General features: G+C 40.0%; 1 protein-coding gene across 3 annotated transcripts in view; it reads right to left on the bottom strand.

The window, feature by feature from the left end:
* riok1 (RIO kinase 1 (yeast)) overlaps positions 1 to 21,668 on the bottom strand; it is a 113,944-nt gene that overhangs the window by 50,019 nt on the left and 42,257 nt on the right. For all 3 annotated transcript variants that reach the window (XM_039753375.1, XM_039753372.1, XM_039753373.1), the window contains 2 exons: positions 5,178 to 5,220; positions 4,329 to 4,421 (listed from right to left, as the gene is read on the bottom strand). In XM_039753375.1, coding sequence (XP_039609309.1) covers positions 4,329 to 4,421; positions 5,178 to 5,220 — 136 coding nt within the window. The remainder of the gene's footprint in view (positions 1 to 4,328; positions 4,422 to 5,177; positions 5,221 to 21,668) is intronic.

The following is a 21,668-nucleotide window of genomic DNA, read 5'->3' as shown; positions in this document are numbered from 1 at the left end:
TGCTTTTTAACACTACTTCTCCTCTGCGGCGCTGGTATTTTGCTAGTATATATATATATACCCGCGCATCGCAGCGGAGACGAGTGTGTTAAAGAAGCTATGAAAAGAAAAGGGAACATTTTAAAATAACAACATGACTGTCAATATACAGTAATTGTTTTGTGAGTGTTACTGAGTGTTGCTGTCATCAAGGATTTGATTATCATTATTTCTTTCAATCAGGTTCGTATTTGTAGGATGTGTTGTGTTCAAGTTACATTCCGTGTTTGTCAATCGCTGTAAAGATAACAGGTTTCATTCATCGATTCGCTTTCTTACTGTATCAATAAACAGCTCGCCTTCTTCTTTATCTGAGATCTGACACACTGCATGCACAGGTTTTTTTTACACTGTCTTCCTTTAGCCGGACATTGACTTTTTCCACCGTGTGCTTTGTTTCCACAGTAGCTGCATTTATGAATATGCTTGTATGTATCAGACGCTTCATATTTTTTGCTGCCTTTTCAATTGTGTAATTCGGTTTTTGTTCAGCCTTTGGAACTGTTGCTTTCGCCTGTGCACTGCGCCAGTTCACGGAGCCGCCGTGTACATGCATCGGTTTCCCAGCTGTGCTGGTGCCATGTCGCTATGTCCATGGCTGTATCTAATGTTACCAAGTCCCGCACTTAAAACTTTCTCTCGCAGTTTCGCTTGAGTTTGTGCCAAACACCACCCTGACCATCTCATTTTCCTCTGCATAAGGACAGTCCTTCACCCGTGAATATTTACCCGTGGCAGTTTGCTACTGGATTGCCGCTGACGGACTGCCTTATATGGGTAGGCACTAAATTACAAACGCCAGCGACAGCCTGTCTATGAACTTAATTTAAAGTTTAGGTTTACATCGTGCTTTGTTTCTCAAGTAGCAGAACTCATGAATATGGTTGTATATGTCACCGCCGCTTCTTATTGTTTCGCTGCCTTCTCAATTATATAATGCATGTTTTCTTCAGCGCTTTTTGGGCCTCTTCCTGGTTTTCTACGCACTGCGTGATTACGTGGAAGGTGTGATGATGTCACACTAAACTCCCATCACGGGTTTCAAGCTCATCTCCATTACAGTAAATGGAGAAAACAGCTTCCAGTTATGACCATTACACGTAGAATTTCGAAATGAAACCTGCCCATCTTTTGTAAGGAAGCTGTAAGGAATAACCCTACCAAATTTCAGCCTTCTATCTACACGGGAAGTTGGAGAATTAGTGATGAGTCAGTCAGTGAGTGAGTCAGTGAGGGCTTTGCCGTTTATTAGTATAGATATATATATATATACATACAGTGAACCCTCGTTTATCGCGGTTAATCCGTTCCAGACTGTACCCTGATGAATGAATTTTCGCGAAGTAGGATTCTTTATTTATAAATCAAATATTTTTGCAGTTAGAGTATAGAAAACCTGTTTATGACCTTCTAAATACGTTTTTTAACATTATTAGAGCCCTCTAGACATGAAACAACACCCTTTAGTCACCATTACACTCAGATACTCAATATATTAGACAAAATAAGAGAAAATAAGACATATTAGACGCTATAAATATCATATTACTAGGCGACTCGCCTTTTAAGGCGACCGACTTTTATCTTCAATTATTGTGCTCCATGTGTACATCAGGCATGTAAGTGTAGAGAATGAGAACATCAAAGTGTCCATTCATAACATCTTTTTTTATCCCCTCAAGTGCCTGTCCAAAGTCGTACAATGTCAGCCCGAATCTGTACCGCTAAAGACGGAGTTTCATGCACTAAATAAGCTATAGATGAGAATAAGCAAGCACCATCTCCCCTGATATTTACTACCCGGTGAGGCATTTGTACTCCATCAACATTAATTATTTCCAGAGGCATAATTTTTTATATTTTTCCAGCGATCAAGCACAAAAGCAAGGAACGATGAGAGCACCAGAACTCTGCTCACATCGCGCGCTCGCACTCGCCGCAAGTAGTAAGTCTGTAATAAGCGGAATACCACTACGCTCTGCATCCCGAACGCTTTTCTATAGTAGATTATTGTACTGTACATTTAATTGCACACAACCACTAACCTATGAAGGCACGACCTCAGTAGGAGAGTCTTCAGAGGTGGTGCAGTATCTTCAGCAGGTGCGTTGTTGTCTTCTTCCGCTAAAGAAGTACTAGGAGTAGGCAGTGGGTGTCTGGGTGCGTGGCTGAAGAACATCTTGATAGGCAGTTGCTGGCGCTGTCTTTTCAAATGCGTGAGGAGGCTTTTGTAGGGTATTGCCATCTTTAATCATATACAAGAGTTTCACCTTCTTCTGGATAGTAAGCATCTTCCTCCGGCACTTAGTTTTATTCTCAGAAGGCTTAGAAAAAGCAGCACGTTTAGGAGCCATCGTAGGGCTTAGATAAAAATTCTCAGAAAGCGCATGCGTAGTGACGTAAGCGTGTATGAGAAAAATCGCGATAGAGTGAAGCCGCGAAAGTCGAAGCGCGATATAGCGAGGGATTACTGTATATTATATAGATAGATATATATATATATCTATTGTCACAGATGTACGGAGACACTGCCCGGCCGGGACGCCTGGTCAGTCCCCAACTGGGACAATACTTCTCCTTGGCCACGAGAGGGCAGCCGCCCAGGTCTATTTGGGAGCCACAGAGACGGAGCTGGGATGCCCGTGAGAGGACGTTGCCATCGCCAGGGGGTGCCCGGACAGTTGGAGAATCCTGGATGGCAGCACTTCCGCCACACTAGGAGGTGCTGCCGGAAATAATTCCAAGAAGACCCGGAGTGCTTCCAGGGGCTTTCCTGACACTTCCGCCACACCAGGAAGTGATGTCAAGGGGAGCACCTGGGGCTCATCCGGGTCCTGATAAAAGGGGCCGCCTCCTTCCAGACAATGAACCAGAGTTGGGAGGAAGGAGACAAAGCTAGTGAGGAGGAGGAAGGAGGTCAAGAGAGAGAGAGAAAGAGAAAAGAAGAAGATGACGACATTGGAGAGAGTTGGTGTGTGAACATTGTGGTGCAGTGGAAAAAGAAATAAACAAGTGTGTTTTGGACATCCTGGTGTCAGTCTGTCTGTGGGTATGGTTTCCACAACATATTATATATATATATATATATATATATATATATATATATATATATATATATATATACATACATATACACACACACACACACATTACATGTGTGTGTCTGACAGGCCCTACACAGTCCCAAAAACACACACCAAACTGGTGCGCCTCGAGTAGTGGCTGCAGGCTCTTCTTTTAGCCCACACGGAAGCGCTTCAGTGCTTCCGGTGATAATTAATTCAGGGTGCACCTCTGGATGTGGCTGCATTCCAGCCCACACAGGCTTGTTAAGCCGTGCAACTCCCCCTGGCGATGGCCACAGAGCCCAACAGAGATGAGCTTAAGTGTTCCATGATTGTGGCCCCGATGTAACCCAGTGGGGCTGCCACCAAGCGTTCCGGGGAACGTAGTTTGCACCCCATGGCTCCTCCACCGGATCCAGTGTCAAAGGGGCATCTCAGCCGGGCATGGGTCCTGGCCATCCGCCACAATATAAGAAGACGTAAATGTAAACATGTTTTATTCTTTTCACCATGGAAACCCATTTTGAAACTTAAAAGTATATCTGATTCAACTTTTGTTAGACCTACACACATTGCTTTTCTGAAAACCTATGTCACAAATGTTCATTTTCATGCATACGTGTGCATGCACATTTATATGCATTTACTTATCTTATAAAGCATGTATTTTGTGGTTTTACTGTTTTTAAATGTATTTTTTTAATATTATACATTGTAGGTATGACACCTATTGACTGTGACTTGAAAAATCAACCAATCAGTCATTAGACTGATTGACAACTACTCCTCTAATAGCATAGACCAGTAATTAGTCCAGGTTTCTTAAAAATGTTGAGTGTGATGAGACTACTACCAATAAATAAGCTTCTTCCAGTTTAAGAATTATTGTTGGCAATAAGATCTCAACATTCTGGAATCACACTTTGAAAAATACAAATTTTTAATGATATAAAGAACAATATTTCCTTCACAATCCTTTTCTGTCACCAAACATATCTTCAAAATGTGAAAATTAACAACCACAAAGATTTTTCTTAAATACACAATGTGTGCTAATCACCTATTTCAAAGTGAAAAAAATCATAGACCCAAACCCCCTACTACCATGACAAGCTAATGAAAATGCACTATGTTTCCACATTTGCTTCTTTCAAAATGTCAGTGAAAACATGTAAACACAGCTCATGGTCTTTTAAAACTGAATGGCAAACTATAAAAATGTACCTCTTTGCCAGTGCTAATGCAACCACTGATATCTGATATCACCCCTCTGCTCAGCATTTTGAAAAGAATCATCCGAGTCCTTGGATCCAAAACCTAATGGCGGTGGGGAAGAAATATTTTAGAGTACTTGTATAATAAAAATTAAAAAAATAAAGAGATAAAGAAAAAAATAAGAGTGTAGTCTTGAAATTAATGGGTCACCTAAAAAAAATGTTTTGTTAACAAAATACACAACTTTCTATCAAACCCATTTTAGCAATTAAATGTCATACCAGCAAAATACCCTAAACTGCCTATACTACTTATTATATTATAAACAATATTTTGTGAAAGTAATCCATTTTCAAAGTTATATACATGTTGACAAATGATATAATTACCTACCCATCAGTTTTTACGCATCAATTTCTGAACTCAATACAGCTGCATCAAAGCCTATCCTGGCAACATCAGGCAAAAGCACCAACTCACCAGGCAAATTCAACAATAACTCCATACACACTCACTTATACTGTATATACCCAAATTTCAGTCATTAAGCAAACTGACCACAAATGGGAAATAAGAAGTAACCACGGTTCTCAAGAGAAAACCCAGAAGATGTAAGACAGTAACTTCAGAACCAACTGAATTGATACAAGTGAGCTAATCACCATGTCAAGATACCACACACATGAAGTTGCCTAGTTGAATTTCAATGCTCCAGAATTGCAGAACTACGCAAAATATTTTTAAAATGTAACTATGTAATGTTATTGATTTAACTGTAACAATTACTGTAAATGTTCAAATTCCAATATACTTTTTCAGAAACAGCAAACACATAAGCAAAGTGAAACAATTAAATACCTGCTCCACAGTAGCTCTGTCAGATTTATCCTTAACTCTATACCTAAAAGCAACAAAAGTATTTCAGTTCAGGTTAAAATGTTGGAAATATCTTACACACTTCAGGAATGTGCTAACATTACAAAACAAATTAATTATGACTTGGATAACTGTTGTATAAAGTTCCAAGAAAGTCAAAAGCACAGTATATTAAAATAGTTGAAGATAACAAAAATAAACAAACATATTACAGCTCCAATTTAAGAGTGTTGCTTTTAAAATTCAGCATAGCAAATTTTACCATTGACATTTGTAAAGAGAAAATAGCTTAAGATCTCTTTGGTTCCAAAAATCGCAAATGTATATACTCATCCCAGTTTTGACATACTAGCAAAATGCACTACTATTTAACAAACATTTAGATTCAAGCTACAACCAATTCATCAATTTTGGTTGTGAACCAAATCTTGCAGGGGTCAGGTAGGAAAATACAACTACAATCATGCTTGACAAATAGTGAACACTTGAAGGTGATAAATATTTTACATATTATAGAGATATTATATGAGCTTGAACTGTGAATGAATATATAGAATGGATATCCTAAAGAACAACTTCCCTACATAAAAAGAATGTGACCTCTTAGGATTACTAGATGTGATTTTTGACATTGCATATATATTATTTAAAAAATTCACTGGTAATTTCATTTTACAATCATCTGAAAAAGTGAGATACATTTGCCAGTGAAGAACTGGCTTGACCGGAGATGTAAGGCTGCAAAACAAACTCCTGGAGAACTGCAGCTGTTTGAAATTAAATAAGTAATTTGACAGGATGAGAGTAATCCCATTAAGAACATTGCCACTCATTCAGCCCAGTGGCCACCTTGATCGTTATCATTAGTCATAACACCACAGCTGAGCAGAGTATAACTTAAAATGTTACATACAAAGAATGTTGAGGCATGCTGCAAAGGTGATGTACTGGCAAGTGTTTATGCCTGGGACAAAAAATTGTAACAAATAACTCCAGAGACAATATGGCCCTATCCAGAGCTACTTGAGGCCATGACAAAAACAGTGAGGGAGAAAGTTAATTTAAGAAAATATTCACTCTAAGGAAAGGGATTTGAACCCAAATTCTCAGTTTTTCCCTGTTTGAAAGGCCCGAGTGATATTACACTATTAATAACCTGTGTGGCACAGTTTTCTCTGTTGATAGATCACACTGTAAATTCATGCCACTTGCTCTGACCCTTAAGTTTTCCAACCCAGGGAAGGCCAAAATTAGGTATCAAAATCCTGATTTATGGTTAGAAGTACCTGTGTGGCAAATTTGCTGTGTACAATAGTATTTGATGATACAAAAATTTTGACTTTGGTATCAGTACTGAAATTGTACTGAAGCAAACAACAGATTAGTCCCCATAACCATGTAACAAATCTCCCAACTCAACCTGGTCGCACAATCACAAATCTACCCAGTAAGCCACAGAAACGTGTTTTTGCACCGGTTAAGCCACATAATCATATGCTTCCCTACTATACTACAAGCTATGATTAGTAACCTAGTATACAATCAAGCAGATATAATTTGCAGAACTTGTGCAACAAATAACTTCAAAATCAATACTGAGGGAAAAAAATGGAAAAAACAAAACCCTAACAGAACAAGAATTCAATCTCCAACAGAAAAAAATAAAGGAGAGCCAACAGCAGGGACATAAAGGAACACAAAAATAATATTTTTCTCCCCTATATCAATGCTTATTCTAAATTTTTTTCAATTAAATCTTACCTTATTTTAAAAGTTTCAGACAGATCCTCTACGCGAAAATTTCATTTTTTCAGTTTCAAATATGATAGAACGTCAGCTGCCCACTGACACTGGTAAAGAGGTGGGTTGGGATTCTTCCAGTAAAAGTTTAAGTAAGTGTAAGTAAAAGTGTACAGCTAGTAGTGTGATATACACTATTTCAATTTGATGTGATCGACTTTAAGCCCATGGCTTTGTGCCACAGAATTAAAAGCACTCTATGATATCAAAAATAGAATTTTTTTTACATAATGCTACAATAAAAAAGTACATTAAGTAGCAGCAGGCAAATCACTCTGCACATAATTCAAACGTGGGTGAACTTTTTTAATTTTACTACACAATCATGTGGTGACTCATCACAAAATTTGTGATCCATAGTTTAAGAAACACTGCTCTAGTGTGTCAAAAAGTTTGTCTTGCTTGCAAAGTATACAGTGCCTCAGACAGCAGATGAACAAAAGGACCACTCAAAATTCAGGTATTGTACCATTTTAAAAAATGGGTTTTTCAAAATTGTATACTGCGCACATAGAACAGAAATTGAGCTCGATATACAAAGAGATGACATTGTGATTTTTTAAAAGACAAAAAAACTAATATTTATATCTGCAAAAGTAAATGTACCTTTCTCAATCAGAAACCTGTCTCGCCTCCTTAAGAAACAATAGCTTTACAGAGTTTTCTCCAATAACCTCTGAAAATTCATCTTGTTGGATGGATATTTTCCCACTATTCTTCACAAGCCTCCACATCTCTAAGACATTTTAAAGGATAGCTTAAATAAACAACCATCTTCTGGTTCTGCACCAGCAGTCAGGACTTCAAGATAATGGTCAATCAGAGGTATGTCAGTTTCACCGAAATCTTCATAGCTTTCACAATAGCACTTGAAAAACACTCACAGTTTTCAAAAATTCTTTTCTTGATTCTTAAAAGTAATGCCTTATTACCTTTTCTCATTACTAAATTAAGATGTTCCTTTCATAATATGGCCTAATAACATAGTAGCACTACCTGAAATAGTCCCTTAGCAAACAGGGCTACCTTGTCACAACACCACTAAATGGCTCCAATGCATTAATGATTTAAAAAAGTCCAAAAGTTCTTCTAAAGAGGTACACACAGTAATTACAATAATATAATGATTCTGGATTAACAGCTTGCCATTCTTAATTTCATTAACATCCTAAATAAAAACTACTTTTTGGAAGCCATTAAAAAATATATATTTTTCTTTTTTATCCATCCATCCATCCTCTTCCGCTTATCCGAGGTCGGGTCGCGGGGGTAGCAGCTTAAGCAGAGAAGCCCAGACTTCCCTCTCCCCGGCCACTTCTTCCAGCTCTTCCGGGAGAAATAGTCCCTCCAGCGTGTCCTGGGTCTTCCCCGGGGCCTCCTCCCGGTTGGACGTGCCCGGAACACCTCACCAGGGAGGCGTCCAGGAGGCATCCTGATCAGATGCCGAGCCACCTCATCTGACTCCTCTCGATGCGGAGGAGCAGCGGCTCTACTCTGAGCCCCTCACCCTATCTTTAAGGGAAAGCCCAGACACCCTGCGGAGGAAACTTATTTCAGCCGCTTGTATTCGCGATCTCGTTCTTTCGGTCACTACCCATAGCTCATGACCATAGGTGAGGGTAGGACGTAGATCGACTGGTAAATTGAGAGCTTTGCCTTACGGCTCAGCTCCTTTTTCACCACGACAGACCGATACAGAGCCCACATCACTGCGGATGCCACACCGATCCGCCTGTCAATCTCACGATCCATTCTTCCCTCACTCGTGAACAAGACCCCAGATACTTGAACTCCTCCACTTGGGGCAGGATCTCCCCAACCCTGAGAGGGCACTCCACCCTTTTCCGCTGAGGACCATGTCTCGGATTTGAGGTGCTGATTCTCATCCCAGCCGCTTCACACTCAGCTGCGAACCGATCCAGAGAGAGCTGAAGATCACGGCCTGATGAAGCAAACAGGACAACATCATCTGCAAAAGCAGTGACCCAATCCTGAGTCCACCAAACCGACCCCTTCAACACCCTGGCTGCGCTTAGAAATTCTGTCCATAAAAGTTATGAACAGAATCGGTGACAAAGGGCAGCCCTGGCGGAGTCCAACTCTCACTGGAAACGGGCTCGACTTACTGCCGGCAATGCGGACCAAGCTCTGACACCGGTTGTACAGGGACCGAACAGCTCTTATCAGGGGGCCCTACCCCATACTCCCGAGCACCCCCACAGGATTCCCGAGGGACACGGTCGAACGCCTTTTCCAAGTCCAAAAAACACATGTAGACTGGTTGGGCAAACTCCCATGCACCCTCCAGGACCTGCTAAGGGTGAAGAGCTGGTCCACTGTTCCGCGACCAGGACGAAAACCACACTGTTCCTCCTGAATCCGAGGTTCACTATCCGACGGACCCTCCTCTCCAGAACCCCAATAGACTTTTCCAGGGAGGCTGAGGAGTGTGATCCCTCTATAGTTGGAACACACCCTCCGTCCCCTTTTAAAGAGGGGCATCACCACCCCGGTCTGCCAATCCAGAGGCACTGTCCCCGATGTCCATGCGATGTTGCAGAGACGTGTCAACCAAGACAGTCCTACAACATCCAGAGCCTTAAGGAACTCCAGGCATATCTCATCCACCCCCGGGGCCCTGCCACCAAGGAGTTTTTTGACCACCTCGGTGACTTCAGTCCCAGAGATGGGAGAGCCCACCTCAGAGTCCCCAGGCTCTGCTTCCTCATTGGAAGGCATGTTAGTGGGATTGAGGAGGTCTTCGAAGTACTCCCCCACCGACCCACAACCCGAAGTGAGGTCAGCAGCGCACCATCCCCACCATATACGGTGTTGACACTGCACTGCTTCCCTCCTGAGACGGCGGACGGTGGACCAGAATCTCCTCGAAGCCGTCCAAAGTCGCTCTCCATGGCCTCCAAACTCCTCCCATGCCCGAAGTTTTGCCTCAGCAACAACCGAAGCCTCATTCCGCTTGCCCTGCCGGTACCTATCAGCTGCCTCCAGAGACCCACAGGACAAAAAAGTCCTATAGGACTCCTTCTTCAGCTTGACGGCATCCTCACCGCCGGTGTCCACCAACGGGTTGGGGATTGCCGCCCGACAGGCACCGACCACCACGGCCACAGCTCCGTCAGCGCCTCAACAATAGAGGCACGGAACATGGCCCATTCGACTCAATGTCCCCACCTCCCTCGGGACGTGTTGAAGTTCTGCCGAGGTGGGAGTTGAAGCTACTTCTGACAGGGGACTCTGCCAGCCGCTCCCAGCAGACCCTCACAACACGCTTGGGCCTACCAGGTCTGACCGCATCTTCCCCACCATCGAAGCCAACTCACCACCAGGTGGTGATCAGTTGACAGCTCGCCCCTCTCTTCACCCGAAAGTGTCCAAGACATATGGCGCAAGTCCACGACACAACCACAAAGTCGATCATCACCTGAGGCCTAGGGTGTCCTGGTGCCAAGTGCACATATGAACACCCTTATGCTTGAACATGGTGTTCGTTATGGACAATCCGTGGTGAGCACAGAAGTCCAATAACAAAACACCGCCGGGTTCAGATCGGGGCCATTCCTCCCAATCACGCCCTTCCAGGTCTCACTGTCATTGCCCACGTGGGCATTGAAGTCTCCCAGCAAAACGAGGGAATCCCCAGAAGGTATGCCCTCTAGCAACCCTCCAGAGACTCCAAAAGGGTGGATACTCCAAACTGCTGTTCGCGCATACGCACAAACAACAGTCAGGACCCTTCCCCACCCGGCGGAGGGAGGCCACCCTCTCGCCCACCGGGGTAAACCCCAACGCACAGGCTCCAAGTTAGGGGGGCAATAAGTATGCCCACACCTGCTCGGCGCCTCTCACCGGGGGCAACTCCAGAGTGGTAGAGAGTCCAGCCCCTCTCAAGGAGATTGGTTCCAGAGTCCAAGCTGTGCGTCGAGGTGAGTCCGACTATATCTAGCCGAACCTCTCACCTCGCGCACTAGCTCAGGCTCCTTCCCCTTCAGAGAGGTGACATTCCACGCCCCAAGAGCCAGTTTCTGTAGCCGAGGATCAGACCGCCAAGGTCCCCCCCTTCGGCCACCACCCAACTCACACTGCACCCAACCTCCTTGGCCCCTCCCATAGGTGGTGAGCCCATGGGAGGAGGACCCACGTTACCTCTTCGGCTGTGCCCGCCGAGCCCCATGGGTGCAGGCCCGCCACCAGGTGCTCGCCATCAAGCCCCACCCCCAGGCCTGGCTCCAGAGGGGGGCCCCGGTGACCCGCGTCCGGGCAAGGGAAAACGTCTTCCACAGTTTTTATTCTTCATTGGAGGTGTTGAACCGTTCTTTGTCTCATCCCTCACCTAGGACCAGTTTGCCTTGGGTGGCCCTACCAGGGGCATAAAGCCCCGGACAACATAGCTCCTAGGGTCATTGGGACACGCAAACCCCTCCACCACGATAAGGTGACGGCTCTTTTCATATATACCTATTTTTTTCAGTGCTACGAGGGGTGTTCAATTATAAACAGGAACTTTCATGCTCTGTTCTTATAAATAGTGCAAGGTAGACCTGACTCATTGGACAAACACACGCATATTTGACGTGTTGTTAGTAATGCTAGCTGCTCTTTCCCCCCTTCCTGTCAGTTGTGATCAACAAGTTGGAGCAGGTGGTACACAGTAGCATTGCGCAGCGCATTATTATTTAATTTTTGACAAATGAAGGAGTAATTCCATCTCAGATTTTTTCAAGACTTAAAAAACAGTTTGGGGATGAGTGTCTCTCTCTCAGTCTAGAGTGTATGATTGGGGCAAGTCATTCAGAGAGGGACTATCATCTCTTCAGTCCACTTAAGGAATTTTTAGGAGGGAAGAAATACAAGCCGAATGAGGAGGTTATTGATGCTGTGCAAGATTGGGTCAGCATGCAGTCAAAAGACTTCTACTCTTCGGGGATTAAGAAGCTTCCTGAGCACTGGAACGTGTATTGCAGTGGCAGGAGACTATATAGAAAAATAGTGTGTAAGTCGTTTAATTGTATTCAATAAATAAAGCACAGCTCATAAATTCCTGTTTATATCTGAACGCCCCTCATATTAGGTACCTGGCCCTGATGATTTACTTGTTTTCAGACTTTTAGTATGTAGCAATACATCTCCCATTCAAATCTCTATATCATACCCCTGTAACTTCTGAGAGGTTTTTGACTTCACAGTTGTATTTGCAATTTGCTTGTCTCATACTTTATATATAAAATATATATATATTTAGATATGCTTACATTTAAAATCCGCGATGGAGTGAAGCGCGATATAGCGAGGGATCACTGTACTGTGACCACCAATGTTAAGTCAGAGCTCTATGTACTTGCTCTAAGCAACAGGGACAGGCTTCTGTCTGTGCACAAATTGACAACTAATGAGTGAAAGTGTAGTACAAACAATGTGGCTACAACAAAGGAACAAAGTTGGGAGTTTTGGACAAGCAAACAGAAAGAAGGCTAGTCTCTCTGATGTCTCATGTTTGTCACACCATGACAGAGTGGAAAAAGACAAAAGATATGTTTGCAGACACTAACGCTGTCAGGCAGCACATTAATTAACTGTCAAAATGTTAAGACCTCATGATACTTTGAAAATTGAAGCTGTGCTGAAAAGTCATCATGGAGTTATGTAATTGGTCAAACCCTGTTATTTTCTAGTTATGTAATCTAACATCCTCTATCAACTGCATTTAAATTCTGTTATTTTCAAGCACTCATAAGCCCTGCCAGTACTGCTGGAGTTATCTAACATGTACGTATTCTAAATCATTACTCTCTTCTAAATAAAATGTATTTTGCAATTGTATTCAAAAGCATACTGTAACAGAGTTCAAACATTAGTGCCCAGTATAGACAATTCTTTTATGATTTACCAAATGAATCAATGAAAGTGGACTATATAACCAGGTAAAGGCATTTTCCAGTGTCTGTTCCAATATTGGAAATCAAGAATGTATTACTTAGTTTTATGTGGAAAAATTAACCCAGTATGTTTTATTTTGCATGTTAAATAGATTAAAATTGCTCTTTAATATGTTAGTACAACTAGGTCACACACTTAAGTAAAAAGTCTGATTTTGACAGCAAAACGTTTCTAGTAAGATAATTTGATTTCTCTACTTGCTAGCATTGAGAGTGGAGTTGCTAAACTCATAGTCATAGCAACAGTTCATAAAATAAGAAATTCAGTCTATAAGCCCAGTAGCCAGATTTATCCAAAAATACACAAGAATGTATTAAATGTAACAAACATGCAGAAAACATTCAGTCAATCAAACTTGTTGTATAGTGTAATCAAATTTGTTGTACAGTGTCACATGTGCGACTAGGGATTACCTTTTTGACTCTGAGGTAAACGATACCAGCCTGTGGGGACGCTGTCATTAACATTGTATTCTTTTTTACCCACAGTTCTGAGAGGCAGCCCAAGAAAGAAGTATTGCCTCTGCAGGCTCAACCCCTTCCAGTTGGGACACAATAAAAATGGGCAGTCCATAGAGGTTAGCGGTTAATTCCAAAACCAGCAGGCAATGGAGATGGACCTCCCGCTAGCTAACATTATGATTATTTACTTTGAGACTCAATATGCCAAATTCTTCTACCTATTGTGTTTTCTTTTTGTTGTTTTGGCAAGATGCATAAAATTGAACGAGGTAACCTGACTGGCTCCACAACTATTTTCCTGGCTCCATGTAGTTTGTCCGTTTGTCGCAATAGGTAATAACTAAGATGTTCCAATATATCATCCAGGTTCTTCTTAAAGGTTGTCAAGGTTTCCAGTTAAACTAAATGACTCAGTATTTTGTTCCAGATTCCCAAAATTCTTTTCATAAAGAAGTGTTTCTTGACTTCAGTCCTAAATGTACTTCACCTTAATTTCTACTGGTGTCCTTGAGCACACAATTATCCTTTTATTCAAAAGAATTCTGTTGCTGTACCATAGATACCTCTGGAGTAGGTCCCCATGCAGCCTCCTCTGTTCAAGATTAAACAGGTTTTCTCTGAGTTTGTCAAGAGTACAGCATGTACCTAAATCTTGGAATGTACTTGGTTGCTCCCCTGTGTGCACCTTCAAGTGTCCTGGTGACCACAACTGTACTCTCCAAATGCAATCTAATAACTGCATTAAATAGTTTGAGCATAACCTTATATTCAATAGGTTTTACAACATAACTTGACATTTTTATTTGCCTTTTTAAACACTTTTGTGCATTGCTTAGGCACTTGTGCTAACATAAATCCTAAATCCTTTTTAGAGTTAATTTCCCTTTAGAACAGTATCTCCTATTCTGTATTTATAACTTAAGTCCCTGCCCAGTTCTGAAAATTGTACAAGCCCTTTTGCTCCCTCCTCAGTGTCTGCCTTTTCTTTAATTTTAGTATAATCTACAAATGTTACAGGTTCACTAACTATACCAGAATCTAAGTCATTAATTTAAATGAGAAAAAAATAATGGTCCAAGGATAAACCCCTGAAGAATTCCACTGATAACCCTATTCCATGTGGAGCATTTACCTCTCATCTCTACCCTCTGTCTCCTGTTGGTTAATCAACTTGAGATCCAGGTTTATATGTTTCTTCTGATGTTAAAGGATTCTAGTTTTAAAATCAACCTTTGGTGTGGGACTTTGAAACACTTTTTGGAAGTCATATGCTTTGTTTTTGTCAACTATTCCAGCAGTGTGCTCAAAAACATTTACGGTAATAGATTGTTCTGGTATGATCTTTCTTTCATAAATCAGTGCTAGCTTTTATTTAGTGTATTATTTTCCATACACTTCATGCATTTAAAGTACTATTCTAGTTTATTTCTTATTAAGGTGTGTTTAGAAATATTAATTTATTGGTTTTAGAGAAACACAATAAACCCCTTTCTTATATAAAGAAGATTTCAGCTTAAAATACACTCTTCATTTTTATACTTCGCACTGTTGCCTTATGAAATTATTTCTTTGTAGAAATTATTTTGAACAAGTGTTATCAGTTTACAGTTTTTACTATTTGCTTGAATTGTTCTGATATATTGATTATGAAATTTGGTATTTGACTATGAATTCATCCTATGATAACTATTACATTTAAAACCGGTCTCTATTCAGACACTAGTACTCCTGTCTTAAAACAGAGCAACATTCTGTGCAATCTCTGTTACTGATTTTAACTTTCCCCTTTTACACAGCTGAGAGTTGCTCTTGATGACAAAACAGATGCTCAACATAGGTGACTGAAACAGCAACAGAATTTTGCGTGTGTCCAGAAACTCAATGTCACAGATGGTTGCGTGTAGGTGAAAAAACAGATTTTGGTTTTCCATCGGGTCCTTCATTCAGAAATTTAAGTTTAAATACTATGAACTACAATTAGCCATAGACACTGAACAACCAATATCAAGTAATGGTAAATTTGCTGATGCAATTTCTACTTCACTCATATTGGATTCTGCCATTCTTGAAAATTATTTCAGTCACTACAAGCCTATTTAGGCCCCGTGTTTAATTATGGGATATTGTAAAATGCTATTAAAAACATGTATTTTAGGTATTCTGCTAATTGACGTAAATACATTTTGTTATTACTTATTTTTTTAATATAACTCACTGTTGCAAAAATATTTAAAATCAACAAAAATGTTATCTGTCTTTCATGAAGTACATCAATAAAAAAAAACATCTAATTTCAAAACTAAGTCCTAAACATGTCTAAATATTATCCCATGTGTATACTTTCCAACTTGTTAAAAATTCCAAGACTTGCTGTTTTATGGAGTCCTTACTTAGATTATTCTTTTAAAAACATTTTTCAATTTTTGCTTTTTGTAGCATAGTAATCTTCTATTTTTTGGGTCATTGTCAATATTAGGAGTTTTTATTTTCGATGAACAGCTTTATTATCCAATTTGTTGACAACCTTCTTACTTCTTTGGATATATTCACAAATTACAACTTTCACAACTTAATAACCATTTGCTTGTTTTCAGCATGCACTGTTTTATCACAAAGATGGAAAGGTAAATAATTTTAATCAATCACTAATCTAATGAAAGACAGAGACTGGCCTCTGATTATAAGATTGGCAGGAGTAAAGAACCAAAACCAGCAGCTTTAATATTGCCCTAGGATCAGAACCAAGCAACACCTTCCTGCATTTCTTTCTGCAGAAGCTCCAAGGTTAGTCAAAAAAGGACAAAAATGGATGGGATTACTATCTTTGCCCCAATGCACAATGTTCTAATAATTAATGGCTGCAAACATAGCTTTTATAAGGTTATTGTTAAGCACTTTTCTGAAGAAATGAATTCAAACAACATTTTATTATAAGTATCAATGGAATTTCTGTACAAAAATGTATCATGTCAATAGTCCCCAAAGACATGAACACAATCAATTTATTAACTTTGATTTGATACTACTTAACTTTGAATCAAGGCTTAGTCACACAAGTCATAATTTTCAATAACTAAGCTTAATACTTCTGGACTTTTTTATATGGACAAGTTTAATGGCTTCGTTTTAAACCTTTCAAATTTAATATATTAATAGTACATAATGGAACACAGTATAACTGTGTTTGAAATATTTTTGCGTACATTTTAATATATCACGACTCAAGAAAAAAAAAAATGTTTTAACTCTCAAAGTGACTTCTGTTCTTGCCGAGGTGGATGGCCTACCACTTAGTAGGGTCCACTAATGCTGACATACATAAACAGTAATTTTTTTTCTCTATCCAAAGAATATTTATTCTTTGTATTATTTTTTTGATGCATTCACTAAAGGCTGAAACAGGAACCAGACGGACACCTGGATCCAGAACACTAAAGAAACTGTTGTATATTGACGCTACCAACTGTAAACCATACATATATGTACAATTTACGTTTTTGAGACACTGAAGCGTTTATTCTTCATGCGGTTTTTAATATTTTGGGTTTTTTTTCTTTCTGCAATGTTTTATGCTGTCTATTTTTCACACTTGATTTGATGCTTTCCAATATACTTTTTTGTGTTACAGATTGAAGCCCCTATAAAGGGTGATCAAAACGTTTTAAGTAGGGATGCACCGAAATTTCGGCCGAAATAGCATTATCGGTTTCGGCCGAAACGTAAGAAAGCGCTGAAAATAAAAGCCGAAATTGTCGCCACGCCTCTCCCATCCTCCCGTCTCGTTCGCGCTGTCATTACGCATCAAACACGGAGTATGTCGGCGGTTTGGAAGCACTTCAAAGTTTCAGATGAGGACAGCAAAGTTGCAATATGCAACATTTGCTCTGCAAAAGTTTCAAGAGGGGGTTCAACAGCAAAGACATTTTCGACTACAGGTTTAATACACCACCTTAAGTCAAGACACGCAATTGAATTTGAGGAATACCGTCAAACAACGTTGGTTAAAACTAAGCCAACTAGCACATCAACACCCTCGGTTGCCACATTTTTCGAAAAAATTAAGAAATTTGCAAATGACAGTGCTAAAGCACGTGACATAACAGAGAAAGTAATGGAATTCATTGCTTTAGATGACGAGCCGTTTTCAGTCGTGGAGGACATCGGATTTCGTAGGCTAATACACCACATTGAGCCGCGTTACACACTGCCAAGCAGACGGTATTTTGCAGAGACCTCTCTACCTGAAATGTATGACCGTGTTGCAAAACATGTTCATGAGCTCATGACCACAGATATCTCTGCTCTAAGTTTTACCACAGACATATGGAGCTCTGACGTTAGTCCAACTAGCATGCTCAGTTTGACAGCGCAGTGGATAAACGCGGAGTTTAAATTGCAAAACATTCTGCTTCATGCACAGGAGTTTGTCGGCTCACACACTGCAGCAGCAATATCCGATGCTTTGGCTAACATGTTTGAAACTTGGAACATAGACAAGTCTAAAGTGCATGTGATTGTGAGAGATAATGCACGGAACATGATAAAGGCTATGGATGACAGTGGATTAAAGAGCATACCTTGCATGGCACACACGCTGCAGTTGGCTGTGAATGAGGGAGTGCTTAGTCAGCGGAGCATATCAGAAATCACAGCAACTGGGAGAAAAATTGTGGGACATTTTAAGCATTCTCCGCTTGCTTATTCCAGACTACAAGATTTGCAAAAACAGTTTGGGATGCCAACAAACGACTACAGCAAGATGTGGCCACTCGCTGGAACAGTACATACTATATGTTGCAAGGATTACTTGAACAGAAGCGGGTTTTAGCTGCATACATGACAGATCACGACCTGCCAGCAACTTTGAGTGCACATCAGTGGATGTTGGTGGAAAACATTGTCTCTCTTCTCGCCCGTTCGAACAGTTAACCAAGGAAATAAGCTCAGCTCAAGCGTCTGTTGCTGAAGTTATTCCACTGATCGCAGCACTGAAGCGCCTGCTTGGAAAAGAGGCGGAAACAGATCATGGCGTAAAAACAGCTAAAAAAACTCTACTGGAGGCTGTTAACAAACGCTTCCAAGACATTGAGTCCAACCCTCTTTACGGCATTGCAACAATATTAGATCCACGCTTTAAAGACCATTACTTTGACGATGAGAAAAGGCAGGATGTATGCGAAATGGTGCAAACAGAGCTTACGGCTCTTGAAACCTCTGGTGAAGCACAAGCCGCGACGGGGAGAACAGAGCAAACTGTGCCTGAGAAACGGTCACTTACAAGTGATGAGGCGCACATTCCTTCGCTTTCTGATATGTTTGACGAAATTTTACAGGAAAGCGTCCCAACCCACAGCGGTGTAAGAGCAAGCGCAGCCTCACAAGAAGTAGCAACCTATCTAGCTGAACTACCCATTGGCAGAAGTGACAATCCACTTGACTACTGGCGCGTGAACAAAGATCGCTTTCCTTTGCTTGCATGGACTGCGCGCAAGTACTTATCTGCCCCAAGCACCAGCACAGACAGTGAGAGATTATTCAGTGCAGCATCTCATGTTCTTGATGAGAACAGAAATCGTCTCTCCAGCCAGAAAGCTGAACAACTTTTGTTCATAAAGAGAAATCTGCCACTTTTGCTAAAATAAAAGCAGCCTAATTTGATGTTGTTTACAGTTAAAGGTTTGATTTATTTATTCTGTTATTGCAATGTTGTTTTGCACAGTAATTTAAAATTGAAGTAAAACGTTTAATGCAGGTAATATTTTGCACAATTCGTAAAGGCACTAAAAGCTAGCACAGACTGAGTGATTTTATTCAGTGCAGTATGTTCTTCATGAGAAGAGGAACTGTGTCTTCAGCCAGAAAACTGAAAAACTTTTGTTCATAAAGATAAACCTGCTTCTTTTGCTTAAATTAAAAGCAGACCAATTTAGTGTGTATAGTTATGTTGTTTACAGTAAGAGGTTGGATTTATTTATTTTTCTTCTGTTTGTGCACTGTTGTTTGGTACAGTAATTTAAAATTGAAGTAAAAAAGCAGCTAGCATTTTTTTTGCACAATTTTGTTACAGAAAGAAATTTTATTTAGTTTTGTTATTGTTAAACAGCCTTATTACTGTTATTTATTATCAATAAAAGTTTGATTGCTTAATTAATTTGTAGTTTTTTTAATACAAACAAAAAGAAAATATTTTAAACATGTTTTTTAATGAAGCCATTTTCGGTTTTGGTATCGGTTTTCGGCCAAGTGCATCCAAAAATTTCGGTTTCGTTTTCGGCCCAGAATTTTCATTTCGGTGCATCCCTACTTTTAAGTACTGTATAGTGCTAATTTTGTAAGATTAGCTTCAGAGTGTTGAAATATATTAACTTTACATTTCTAACATTTATGGTGTGCAGTGTATTTTCCTTTTTTAGAGCCAAGTTAACATGAATACAGAACACCACAAACTAAGGATTGTGCCATCATTGAATTTTTAATGATACAGAACAGTACTTATTTAGAGATTCGTTCTCACCTAATCAAAGTGCACCAGAACCTCTCCCCTTCATATGCCAAGTTAGGAGATGGGATGCAGAATTCCATTATGACAGAACATCTCTTTAAAGTGACACAAGGTCTGGGCAGCCTCAACATTGAGGAAAAGAGAGAGTTTTGCTGCCATGGAAGACACTATAATGGAGATTCAATGAGCATGAGATGACAGGCATTATCGGTGTTGATTAGGGTTTAGCTAAATCAATTCTCTATGCAAAAAAATATCTTCTATATGAAAAATATGTAATAAAATTACAAGCACAGGGTTTGGTCAGTGTTTCTGTATTCTGCATACATTCCTGACTCATCCTTTTTGACTGTTCATTTCCAAAATTATAACCCTTACTAAAAGGTTAGGTACACCTTATATTTAAGAACAGAACAGCTAGCACTTTTTGCCATTGTGATAGTCAAAATTATACTGTAGTCTTAATTCTGATTATTTGGGTATTTGAACCCTCTCTTCCAGTGCCAGTCCTTGCCTTTTTGCTCTCTGCTGCCAAAATGCACTCTGGCTTTTTGATGATATAACCGATTTGTGGAGGTCAAGTAAATGGATGGGTGGGTGGATGATTAAAGCATTCAGAGCCATGCAACTTATTGAAAGAAAAAGAAAAAAAAAACATTATACGTAACAGATAAAATATTATTTGGTCTATAGTGAATCCTTGAAATATACACTAAAAAGGGACACTCTCCACATACAAATATATTGCACATACTGTATCATGAACATATGACTTGGAACAATTTTCCAAAACCCACTATGCCAACACAGAAAGGGTGTGCATTAAAGGCGAGTCTTTTCTAGCAGCACTGACTAAATGTTTAGTTTGGTTAGCTCTGCTGCCTCATTTTACTGGATTCAAATCTTGACTTGCACATGCACACTACATGTACAATTTGCACTTTCCCTCTGTGGGCTTTTTTCAGTTTCTCCTCTCTTTCAAAAGATGCCATTAACATGACTGGCAACTTTAAACAGATCCCTTGTGATATGCCATATGTTCAGAGATCGGCTTGCTTTTCATCCAGGCCTGAATTCTTGCTGTTCCTCACATTGAATTATTATGCAAACTAATAAAATAAATGTTTGAGTAATGACACTACAAGGTGCCTCATCAAGACCATGACTTCGATCTGAACACTTCCCTAATGAGGTGCTTAGGAGGGAAGTGACAACAAAACAAAAGGTCCTAACCCTTGCAAAATTAAAAAAAAAATAAATAAATTTTACCTTGTCAGTACAAGAAAAAAGTAATTCGTACAAGATAATATATTCCATGGAGGACAGAGGAAGCCAATTTACACCTCCTTTGAAAACAAGTAAATAAACCAAAATTTCACATATGATGATTGCATTTCCCATCATCCATGCCATGCGGGTATAGCAATGGTAACAAAAAGGAAGTATTTCAATGATATTTCAATAAAGTAATGGGCAGCATTTATGTTATTAATCCACATTCCACATACCCCCTGCAATCACTCACACCACTAATTGGTTCTGTTAAAAAAACACTGAAAATAAAAATGATGAATGATACTTGATAAACGACAAATAAATACTGATGAATGGTACATATGGTACATAATGACTGAAAGAGGAGTACTGAGGAGTGACTCCTGATACATGATATGGAATAATACTGATGTTTGGTAACTGAGGAAGTAAAAAATGACAATGTCCTAAAATGGACACTAGACGATTCACTGCACAAAAAAT

This window comes from Polypterus senegalus, chromosome 5 (genome assembly GCF_016835505.1).
Source record: "Polypterus senegalus isolate Bchr_013 chromosome 5, ASM1683550v1, whole genome shotgun sequence".
NCBI lineage: Eukaryota > Metazoa > Chordata > Cladistia > Polypteriformes > Polypteridae > Polypterus > Polypterus senegalus.
The sequence above is the reverse complement of the archived record's forward strand: the minus strand, read 5'-3'. Positions and strand labels throughout refer to the sequence as shown.